Source organism: Hippopotamus amphibius, chromosome 7 (assembly GCF_030028045.1).
Source record: "Hippopotamus amphibius kiboko isolate mHipAmp2 chromosome 7, mHipAmp2.hap2, whole genome shotgun sequence".
Lineage (NCBI taxonomy): Eukaryota > Metazoa > Chordata > Mammalia > Artiodactyla > Hippopotamidae > Hippopotamus > Hippopotamus amphibius.
This window is the reverse complement of record NC_080192.1, coordinates 18,135,558-18,147,363: the sequence shown is the minus strand read 5'-3', so window position 1 is coordinate 18,147,363 and position 11,806 is coordinate 18,135,558. Positions and strand designations below refer to the sequence as shown.

General features: G+C 41.2%; 1 protein-coding gene across 4 annotated transcripts in view; it reads right to left on the bottom strand.

Annotated features, from left to right (window-relative positions):
* Positions 1 to 42: 42 nt before the first annotated feature.
* The window catches only part of LOC130856600 (ubiquinol-cytochrome-c reductase complex assembly factor 6), a 14,339-nt gene continuing 2,575 nt past the window's right edge, over positions 43 to 11,806 (bottom strand). The window contains exons 1-3 of one of the 4 annotated variants that reach the window (XM_057741143.1): positions 9,098 to 9,193; positions 8,416 to 8,533; positions 43 to 4,899 (exon numbers count right to left, since the gene is read on the bottom strand). In XM_057741143.1, coding sequence (XP_057597126.1) covers positions 4,792 to 4,899; positions 8,416 to 8,533; positions 9,098 to 9,132 — 261 coding nt within the window. In that variant the 5' untranslated portion in view covers positions 9,133 to 9,193 and the 3' untranslated portion in view covers positions 43 to 4,791. Of the gene's footprint in view, positions 4,900 to 8,415; positions 8,534 to 8,872; positions 8,974 to 9,097; positions 9,194 to 11,806 lie in introns of those variants that run through there. The other 3 variants (XM_057741144.1, XM_057741145.1, XM_057741142.1) reach the window with 3 other exon arrangements.

Here is an 11,806-nt window from a genome sequence, read left to right as displayed (position 1 = left end):
TGTGTAGAACTACCTGATACTTGATTTTTTTTTCCTTCCAGTAGTGATATAGTTGGCATACAGCACTGTGTAAGTTTAAGGTGTGCAGCACAATGACTTATGTATATCAGGAAGTGATCACCACAATAAGCGAACATCCATCATCTCACATAGATACAAAATAAAAGAAAAAAACAGTTTTTAGATCATGTGTCTTGCGTTTTCTTCCTTACAAAAGTAATTCATACTTAAGTGGTTTTTTAAATTATTTTTAAAAATCACCCACAGAAGGAAAACATACTCTTCCTTACAGAATTCCAAATAATGCATGTAGAAGCTCCCCCTTCTAGGAAATGGAGCTTAATCCTCTGTTTTTTGTTTTTTTTTTTTTCCTCCTTTCTTTTTTGAATGTGGACTGGGTTTACTGTCTTCTAGAGTTTGGAGAGGAGAAAACAGTAACCTGAGCACCTCACCTCTGGTATTCTTTCCAAAAACTCATAACTTTAACCTAACCTAGAATATGTGAACAGTACTCGTCAAAATTTTTTAAGGTCAAAACCAAGGAAAGAAATAGAGACTGGAGGAGACTAAGGAGGCATGGCAACTAAATGCATTGCAGTAGCCTGAAGTGACAGCTGGTGAAATCCAGAGTCTGGGACTCGGTTCATTGGTTCCTTAGCTCTGGCCTGTGTGATATGTACCATGGTCACATAAGATGAGGGCATTCATGGAAACTGAGAGAGGGATGGGGAACTATGCTATCTTGCAGTTTTCCTGTAAGTAAATTTATTCTAAAATTAAAAGGCTATCTTTTAAAAATCACCTATAATCCTACCACAAGTATAGATACTGAATGAAGATTCTCATTGAGCTGTTTAATTTTTCAAATGTGTTATGGGAGAAAGCGTTCCTCTAATTTCACTAGTCATACAGCCATCTAAAATAGTGTATTTTTATTTTTTAACTGGCCAGGGAGAAAAAATGTTACTCATTTGCATATTCAAAGATCATGGTGTGTGAGAAGATTCTGTGGAACCTATTTTTATGCACAATAATACAGTTGTTAGGCACGTCACAATTTTCCTGATAATCTAGGACCCTTTCTGGGCTGCTTGTAACTCTATTCATTATATGCTTCCTACCCCTCCCCACCAAGCTCTTTTTTTAGTTTGTAATAATCACTTTGAAATTACTAGATAACCCTACAATCATCTTTTTAAAAATCTGCCCTGCTGCTTTTTCCTGATAAGAAAATGGGAGTTCAGTTATAGAGAAACATGCTATCCTTAAGGTAAAGCTTCCTTTATACAGTGTTACGTTAGCTATTAGTTATATATTTGTTTCTTATTTTTTGGCCACTATAACTACTTTCAGTGAAGATTGTTATGACAGAAACTAAAGCCATTAGGTCGCATTAACTTTGTGACATCTGAAACTTTTGCTCCTCAGAATCTTCCAATTATAAGTTCTAAATTTCCACTGTTTCCATCAGGAAGCATAAAAAGCATCATACTCCCTGAGGTTTTGGTTGAAAAAAATAGCTATGCAGATATGTCATGTATACCCTGCACCATAACTGTTTAGCTGGTCTAATTATCCAACAGGTTGCAATTGGTCTATGGTGGACTCTTTTTTTTCCCCCCACAGCTTTATTAAGGACTAATTCGGTACTACTTTCAATACTCGGCTTTTGTCACAGATGTGGTTCTCCAGAAAGTGCTGAGATGGAGTTTAGTGTACAGGATGTTTATAAGGAGTGTCCTTTGGTCAGCACCTATGGAAGGAAAGGGAAGGAGGTTGAGCAGAGGGAGAAGTTGAGCGGCAACGCAGGTTCAAAAATGGCCTCCGTCGACCCGGTGGGGAAGTGAGCTGAACCAAGACCCCTCTATGCGGTGCAGCTTTGAGCCAGGCCACGCTAGCTGAGGCCAGGAGCTGGCGATTGAAAGTCTTTCCTTGGGAATCTGGAGGCCACGTTTCTATACCCACCACAATGTTTACTTTTCACAATGAGGGTCAACTTTAAAAAAAAGGAAAAGAAATATATAATTTACATCTTGGTTAAAGTTACTTAGAATCAGCACTTACTGAAATGATGGCACTTTCACTTTTGGTACATTTTAATAGCTATAAAATTAATTTTTCACCTTCATGAAGCCATTGTCTTACAGAAGATTTGGGTTCAAATCATGACTCTTTTCCTCAATAGCCAGACCACTCTGTACTTGTAAGAGTATGGGGGTGCTTTTAAAGTATGCATTCACTGTATTTATCCATAGCATGAGTGTCCCCCGCTTTGCACAAAGTGGCCCCAAGGGGCAGGTCCTTTCTTCCAGCAAAGCTTGAGCAGGGCCCCAGGCCTTCCTTCTGGAAAGTAATACAGGGTTCCCCACTGGTATCTACAAAATCCGTATCAAAGCTCACCAGTTCGGTGTTTATACACTAAAGTCAGTGGCAAACTAGAATTTGAAAATGTTAGTTTAGCAATAAGAAAAACTCCACCTACCAAATTCAATTGATGAAACTAGTTCAGAGTTTAAAAATTATTGTATTATTGATGTATACTAAATCAAGTATCCTTCCTGAAGCCTTTGGGAATTCCAACAACTTGAGGCAGTTAGAGTTAGGCACCTAAACTAGAATTACTGAATGAGCATTTAGGAAAACATTTTTAAATTCCTTTAACTTAAAAAAAAAAGTCAAACCTCATCCAGTTTGATATAAAGCCCTTGCCATGGCGGCTGTGGCAAGCTTCACCAATTGTAAGGTAGACAATTTTTTTCAAGAAAAAAAGGATTCAGTTAATGACAGCTATGAATTTTGATACAGAGGAGGGAAGTCTCATGCACAAGGTCACAGTCTATACAGCATCAGCAATCCGTCTCAACTAAAAACTCCACCTTCTAGCTCAGAATCCCAGGCCTTTTTTTAGGGTAGGGTACTGCTCATCTGTCACTGACAGAGTTGAAGACCCCCTTTGTGCCGAGACCATGTGACAGGGTAAGCAAATGACACGCAGTGGAAAAGAAAACTCTCATATATGAGTCTGGAAATAAACATTTCATTTAGTTGCTTTATACTGTTAAACTGAAAAGGGCACTGACTATGGAGAGTGAAATAAAAGCATTTTGTTTGCATTCAGGAATTTAACATTTTAACATTGACCCCAAAGATGTGTATCATATAGCAATCTGGTAACTGGCTAAGAAGTAATAAGCTTAGACATTAATCATTAAGGATGCAGAATTCTGAAAAACTTCTTTTGGAAAAACAGCCCTGAACACAAAGCTGACGGCTCTATAAATTACTTTCGTTCTGCTTTTACAGACTCAGAAAAGGGCTAACACATTGGTAATAGCTTTCCAGGGCCACCATAACAAAATATCACTAAGTGGATGGCTTAAAACAACAGAAATGTATTCTCTCACAGTTCTAGAGGCCAAAAGTCTGAAATCCAGGTGTCAGCAAGGCCATGCTTAGAGACTCTGGGTAGAATTTTTCCCTGCATCTTGCTAGCTTCCGGTGATGTCCACTGGCTTGTGGCTGCGTCACTCCAATCTTTGCCTCTGTTGTCACCTGGCATCTTCCCTGTGTGTGTCTTTACACGGCGTTTTCCTCTTCTTAAAAAAGACACTACTCGGACTTCCTAGGTGGTGCAGTGGTTAAGGATCCGCCTGCCAACGCAGGGGACCTGCGTTTGAGCCCTGTTCCGGGAAGATCCCACATGCCGTGAAGCAACTAAGCCCATGTGCCACAACTGTTGAGCACACGCACCTAGAGCCCGTGCACCATGAGAGAAGTCACCGCAATGAAGAGCCCACGCACCACAATGAAGAGTAGCCCCCGCTTGCCACAACTAGAGAAACCCCATGTGCAGCAAGGAAGACCCAATGCACCCAATAAACAAAGTAAATTAATTAATTAATTAATTTTTTAAAAAAGACACTACTCACACTGGATTAAGGCCCACCCTGATGACCTCAACTTTACTTGGTTACATTTGCAAAGACTCTATTTCCAAATACACACTCACAGGTACTGGGAGTTAGGACTTTAGCATCTTTGTCGGGAGGGATACAATTCAACCCATAACAATACTCACTTAAGTTTATCAGTTATTTTAAAATATCTTTTATAAGAGAAATGAAATGCCAACTGGTTTCTCAAATTTGGGGGTAGAGAACTCATGACTGTCCAAGTCACAATTGTTATAATTTTGTTATGTACACAATTCTAAAAGAATTTCAAATTTTAAATATTTCAACTGAATTCAGCTTAGTACAAATAGTACTTTCCAATATTTAGAGAAATATTAACTTCTCACCCTAAACATTCCTGGTCAAAGTCACATTTATTATAGTTAATTTATAATTCCCATCTGCCATTAGAGTCAAGCTTATTCAGAGAAATAAACCAGAATTATAAGGGCAGGAGACACTGCAAATACGCTCTCTCACATGATATTTAAGACTAGGTATCTGGGACTCCCTAGGTGGCACAGTGGTTAAGAATCCGCCTGACAATGCAGAGGTCATGGGTTCGATCCCAGCTCCAGGAAGATCCCACATGCCACGGAGCAACTAAGCCCGTGTGCCAAAAAAAAAAAAAGACTAGGTATCTATCAAACCACATTAGAGAAGCTGATCATATAAGCTTTGGCAGTTTTCAAAAAACAGTGGTCAAACCATAACTAATCTCAATGCATCAGTTAACATCTACTGAGCACTTCCTCTTGCAGCTGGCATTAGGTGCTTAAATACAAGTAGTTTGCCTCAGTAAATTCTAAAAATACACATTTAATTCTCATAATATTATTCACAGAGTTCTTGACAGAGCTGGATTTTGAGGTTCATGTTGTCTCTCTTTTAGTCCCAAAAGCTCTGTTTTGAGTTCTCCAGGCTTTGGTGGAATTTCGGGTATTGTCTATAAAAAACAAAAACAAACAAAATATATAGATACCAGTGCTTTAGACTGTAATTAAATGTGACCTGAAAAACATCAAAGAAAATAAAAAGTAAAAAAGAACAAAAAGCCCCTTGCTATTCAATGATAAATCTTTATTATGAGAACCTGCAGTTGATCTAAGTCACTTTCCAGCCCTCTAGTCACATGACTCTTATCATCTGGGCTACATGTTAAGTACTAAAGCACTCACAGAAGGAAAGCTTGCATCAATTTCAATTGACGGATCACACATTTGAACAAGGCTTTCCACACTGGGAAATTCATTCCTGCACTATTTACTGACCTCTCTACCATGTACCTGGCACAGAAAACATATATTAGCAATCAATTCATTTATTCAAAAACAGTAAGTGCCTATTATGTGCAAAGCATAGAGCAGTAGGCAAAAAAATACAAAACTGCCTTCAAGAAAGGTGACTTTTTTAAAAATTTGTAACAGCCTTACTCAGATATAATTCACACACCCTACCATTCACCTACTTAAATATTCAACTAAATATTCACAAAGTTGCACATCCATCACTATAATAAGTTTTACAATATTTCTCTCACCCTGAAAAGAAACCCCAAACCCATTAGCACTCATTCCTATTTCCACACACCACCACCATCACCAAGCCACTGCCCCGTCTCTACAGACTTGCCTCTTCTGGGTCTTTCATATAAATGGTATCAGACAACATGTGGTCTTTTGTGACTAGTTTCTTTCACTTAAGCGTGTTTCCAAGGTTCATCCATGTTGTCACATATATCAATATTTCCTGCCCTTTTAGAACCAAATAATATTCCACTACAAGGATATACCAGGAAATTCCCTGGTGGTCCAGTGGTTAAGACTCCATGCTTCCATGACAGGGAGCATGGGTTCAATCCCTGGGCAGGGAACTAACAGCCCACATGCTGCACGGCACAGTCAAAAAAAAAAAAGGATATAAATATCATTTATTTATCCACTCACCAGTTGATGGATATTTATTTGGATTTGTTTCCACTTTTTGGCTAAAATAACAATTCAAATTTAATTAAAAGAAAGGTAGCACTTCTTATTTACATACTAAGTATATAACCAACTTTTAAGAGTAATATGATTTTGGCATCAAAAGTTAGCAACGTCAGCAGAGGTTCTAAATAGCAGTTTGTGTGTATATGTGTGCATCTAGAGACAACCAAAAACGTGTGCTTTAAAATGAATCCAGAGACTGTGTCTTCTGGCCTTCTCTGCCTCCAATAGTAAACAGATTATAAATTATGAAAAATAGAACAAGTAAAAGTAATGCAAGAGTAAAAGGAAATGCAAAAGGGAAGCCTGGGCAGAAAGCACACTCTATTCCAGGACAGAGCATCCACCCTTAGTCTCTGCCTCCTCTCCTATTCTCATAAGCTGAGCTGGACGACTAGGAAAGGGTGCCCTTAAAGCTTCTCCTTTAAGACAGCACTGAGCATAAGCCCTAGGCAGCCCTCCCGGTCTCCTCTGCTCTAGAATCCACCCAGATCTCTAGCTGCATAGACAAAGACTCCTACAAAAGCTGGTGGTGGTTACAATAGTGACCATAATTGCTGGAACAATATCAGCAGACAGGTAAATTCCTTAAATGTTAGTAAAGCCAACAGCCTCCTACACACAGCCGGCCCTGGCCTTCAAGTCCCTACAGAGGTGCCCCACTGCCGATGTCACCACCCAATCAAGATGAGGTGGCCTGAGACATTTCGGTATGCCCCTTCTAGAGATTCTGGTTTCATGCTGCCTCCTCCCAAGGTCCAGGTAGTTTCTGGTAACAACCCTTGCACGTTCTGGCTTATGAGACGGGTGAATGAAAGGTCAAATCACAGGCATTCCTCCCTTTGTAAAGCCTGTCTGGTGTCTATCCCTGCACAAGCTAAAGACCAAACTGCACCTCTGTGGAGGGTTCTTACCCCTGCCTGTCTCCACTAAGTATCCTTGATGCTTCCCTAGAGTTCAAGAGAAGCAGTCTAAAGTGGTAAGAAAGAGCTACTGTAGCATTTTTTGTACAAAAAAACTAGATACTACCTAAATGTCAATAGGGAATTGAGGAAACACTATATGGAATATGAAATACTATTCAATAGCCAGAAAGAAAGGCTATTCAATATATACAAATCTACTCATACAGACATTAACCAAAACAAGGAAGCCACAGAGATATGTGTACATGAATTTCTAGTTATATGGGGAAAAACACCCCATAAACTCTGTGTGTGTGTGTGTATTCAACAACAGTAAAAAGTTTGGAAGGATATAAGGATATGCCAACCAACAAATGGTAGTTATGTTGGGGAAAAACGGGGTTGTCAGTGGGGAGATTTTCACTTTTTCATCTATGTTCTTGAATTCAACTGGAATGTTTTCCAAAGGTGTTGCGTTATTTCATTAACAAGGATCAAAAAGGAGAAATACTAAACAGAAAATTTGGGCTTCAAATCCTCATTAAGCTATGTGACTTCAGGAAATCACCCTCCCTTTTCTGAACCTCTGTTTCATCTTCCAAAAACAAGAATAACCACCTCCAAAACTGTAGTGTTAATTCAGTGAAATTAGAAACCAACAAACTGTTGGTTTTCTGTGTTACCTATCCAGAGTTCCAGCAGAAATGACTGCTCCCTACACTGTTTTCCAAACACTCTATTAACGCCCATAATATAACACCAAGTGCACTCTTGTAATTATTTGCAGTGTACTTCCTTTCCTCCACCTCCCCAAGACCATGACTCCTCAAAGGTACCTCTAATTCTCAGTTCTAATTCAGGGAATGCTTATTAAAAATAATTTAAATTCCTCCCTCCTTTGAATGCCTATAGTCACTCCTTCATTCAACAAATATTTATTTAGCATTAACTTCATTCTAAGATCTTTTCTAGATGATCGAGGTACAAGAGCAAACCAGACAGGCACAGTCCCTTCCTGGAGATTACATTCTAGTGGTGGAAACAAAGAACAAGTAAAAAGACAAAGGAATAAAATAATTGCAAATTGTGACAAGCGCCTATCAAAAACGAAGGACTGAGACAGAATAGCAGAGGAGGAATCCTTTGGGGGCTGTACAGAGAACCCTCATTGCTGGAGGACATATCTGAGGAGAGACTTGAAGCGCTGAAGAAGTAAACCAAGCCAAGATTTGGGAGAAAAGCATTCTAGAAGAGAAAAAGCATGACCTTTAGGTGGGGACAGGCTTGATGAGTTTGAGAAACAGCAAGGACGTCTGTGTGGCTGCAACAGAGGAAACAAAGAAGCAGCAGAAGCAGATAAGGCCACAGGCAGGCAGGTGCCAGACCGTGTACAACCTCCAGACTGCGAATGACTGTGTAAGAGCAGGACAGGTATTGTGCTAATGGCAATGAGATGCCATCACAAGGTTTTAGGCCCCGGGCAGACGTGCCCCTAATTTCAAGATCACTTCTGCTGCGGTGAAAATGAAGTGGTCCAGGAGCGAGGCGCGAGGACCCTCCTGCACTCACCAGGTCCGGCCGGTAGTACCTGTGCACCACCTGGGCGCCTGCGCACATGGCCAGGATGCTGGCGGTGAACATTTTCAGGTAGGACGTCCACGACACGCCCGCGGGCATGGTCGGCGGGCTGAAAGGGGAGGGAAAGCGGGCGGCGTTAGAAGGTTCCCAGCTCCTGACGAAGCCGTGGGGTAAACGAGCCCCACTGCAGCGCAGGGGCAGAGTCAGCACACGTGGGTCCTCAATTAGGAAACCAGGGCCCTGAGCGTGCGAACGCCCCCTGGAGGCGGAAGGCCAGCCGTCCGCGGGTTCTCAGCGCCGCGGCTGGGCCTTCGCAGGGGAAAGGCAGCGCCAGCGGAGCGAGCGGCGGGCTGCCCCGGACGGCTTCCCGCGCCCCCGCTACCCCTAGGATAAGAGGCACTACAGGCCGCACTGCCCAGCCTAGGGGTGCGCCCCGGGGAGACTGTACCGCGAGTCGCACCGGCGCTCGGCAGCGGGTCAGGGGACGACGGAAGGACGCCCGGGAGTCGGGGCGGGCGCCCTCGAGCCGGACCGAAAGTGCAAGGGAGGAGGCCCGCGCCGGACCGGAAAGCGGGGTCACTGCCGGCGCGGGCACGTGACCCGGACGGAAGTGGGGCTTTCGGCCGGAGCAAGTGTCTTTTTTTGTGTGTGTTTTTTAAACCAATACCCAGACCTTTCCCGGCCGCAGGCTCTCGGCGCACTCATCATTTTCTCTGTAGTTGCATTTTCCTGGCAGGTGACTAGTTTTGAGCTCGCTGGCTGGATTCTGGCATCATTTGTGCTTTGGCACGCACAAAGGACGTGGCTAACGTTTACTGCCTTATAGCAGCAGGTGGAGATTCGCACGCTGAGCCACGCGTGCTTAGGTGAGGTCACTCTGGAGTGAGTGAAGTTAAAAGCATTCGCTGTAGTTGTGCCCTGCACGTAGAATTCTCTACATTAACCCATAAAATGAACTCTGAATAAATACAGTAAGTTTTTTATAGGTATTATTTATCAAGTTGGGGAAGTTCCCTTCTGGTTTAGATTGCTTGAAGATTTTTTTTTTAAATCAGAAATGGATATTAGATTTGGCAAATCCTTAATCTGTAAGGTGATAAGGGCTTTTGAAAAAAATTGTTAGTTATGAATTACAGAGAATGATTTTTTTTCAAATGTTAAGTCAACCTTGTATTACAGTCTCTCCATATCCATGGGTTCCACAGTCAACCAACCTCAGATTCAAAATGTTACAAAACAAAATCCAGAAAGTTCCAAAAAGCAAAACTTGAATTTGCAGCACTCTGGCAGCTATTTATATAGTATTTACATTGTATTTACAACTATTTACATAGCATTACATTATATTAGGTATTGTAAGAAACCCAGAAATGATTTAAAGTATATTGGAAGATGTACATAGGTTATATGCAAATACTATGACGTATTATATAAGGGACTTGAGCATCCATGGATTTTTGGTATGGGGGGGGTGGGTGCTAGAATCAATTCTCCATGGATACCAAGGGATGACTGTACTTGCATAAATTCCATTTGGTTGTGATGTGTTATCCTTATTATATATTGTTGGATTTGATTTGCTAAATTTTGTTCAGAATTTTTACATGTACGTTCATGATAGATATTGCTTTGTAGTCCCTTTTCCTGTAGTGTCTTTGTCCACTTTTGGTGACAGGGTAATGTTGGTCTCATGAAATGAGTTAGAAAATATTCCCTCCTTTTCAGATTGTGGAAGAGTTTGGCAGAATTGGTATTCTTTCTTCCTTAAATATCTGCTGGAATTCACCAGTAAAACGATTTGGGCCTGTAGTTTTCTTTGTGGGAAGGTTTTTAACCACAAATTCAATTTCTTTAATAGATATGGGGAGGGGGGATTTCCCTGGTGGTCCAGTGGTAAAGAATCCACCTTCCAATGCAGGGGATGCGGGTTCAATCCCTGGTCATGGAACTAAGATCCCACATGCTGCGGGGCAACTAATCCGGCATGCTGCAACTACCGAACTCAAACACCTCAACTAGAGAGCCCGTGTGCCACAAGCTACAGAGCCCATGCGCTCTGGAGCCTGCGTGCCACAACTAGAGAAGAGAAAACCCACATGCCAGAAGCCACAACAAGAGAGAAGGCCATGTACCACAACGAAGAGCCTGCACACCACGATGAAAGATCCCACATGACATAAGGAAGATCCCGTGTACCACAACTAAGACCTGATGCAGCCATAAAAATTAACTAATTAATTAAAAAATATTTTAAAAAATAGATATGGGGCTATTCGATATATCTATTTATCCTGACTGGTCTTTGGTAGTTTGTGTCTAAGGATTTGTGGATTTCATCAAAGTTGCTGAATTTATAGAGTTGTTCAACATATTCCCTTATTATTTCTTTATATATAGAATGTATAGTTTTGACTTATGTCATTATTATGTTGTTAGTTTATGTCTTCTCTTTTTCTGTTAAATCTGGCTAGCAGCTTATCAATTTTATTGATCTCAAAGTACAACTTTTGGTGTTACTGATTCTATTGTTTTTCTGTTTTCGATTTCACTGATTTTACACTATATTTTCTTTCGTTTGAGTTGAATTTGTTCTTCATTCTCTAGTTTCTCAAGGTGGAAGCTGAGGTCATTGATTTGAGACATTTCTTCTTTGCTGACCCAGGCATTTAGTGCTATAAACATATGATGACCAGCACTTTGAGCTTTGAATATCCTTCTCTCTGAAGCTCCCCTGCCTCCTCATGCTCTGGTGAGGCTCACATATAGCTCTGAGAGGGTGGACTCTGGAGCCAGGTTGCCCTGGCAATACTCTTGACTCTGCCACTTAGTTGTTCTGTGGTCTTACACAAGTTATTTAACCTGTCAGTTTGTCTGCAAAATATAGATAATATTAGTTTGCTACCTCTGATGATTAATTTTATGTGTCAACTTACATGGACCATGGTGCCCAGATATATGGTTGAACATTATTCTGGATGTTGCTGTGTGTTTTCGGATGAGATTAACATTTAAATCAGTGGACTCTGAGTAAAGCAGATCCTCCATAATGTGGGTGGGCCTCATCCAATCAGGTGATGGCTTCAACAGAAGAAAAGACCTCCCGGAACAAGACGGAATTCTCAAGCAGACGGCCTTCAGGTTTGAACTGCAGCATTGGCTTTTCCTGGTTCTCCAGCCTCATAGGCTTCAAACTTAAGCTGTGACATCGGTTCATAGGGTTCTCCTGAGTATTAAAAGAATTAATATATGCAAAAGAACTTAGAGCAGCGCATGGTACATAGTAAACGTAAGCTGCTGTAAGTACTACCATCATTATTACCACCATTGCTAATGTTATGAATAGAACTGCTGTCTTTAGTATCTATTCTCCTTGTTACTATGA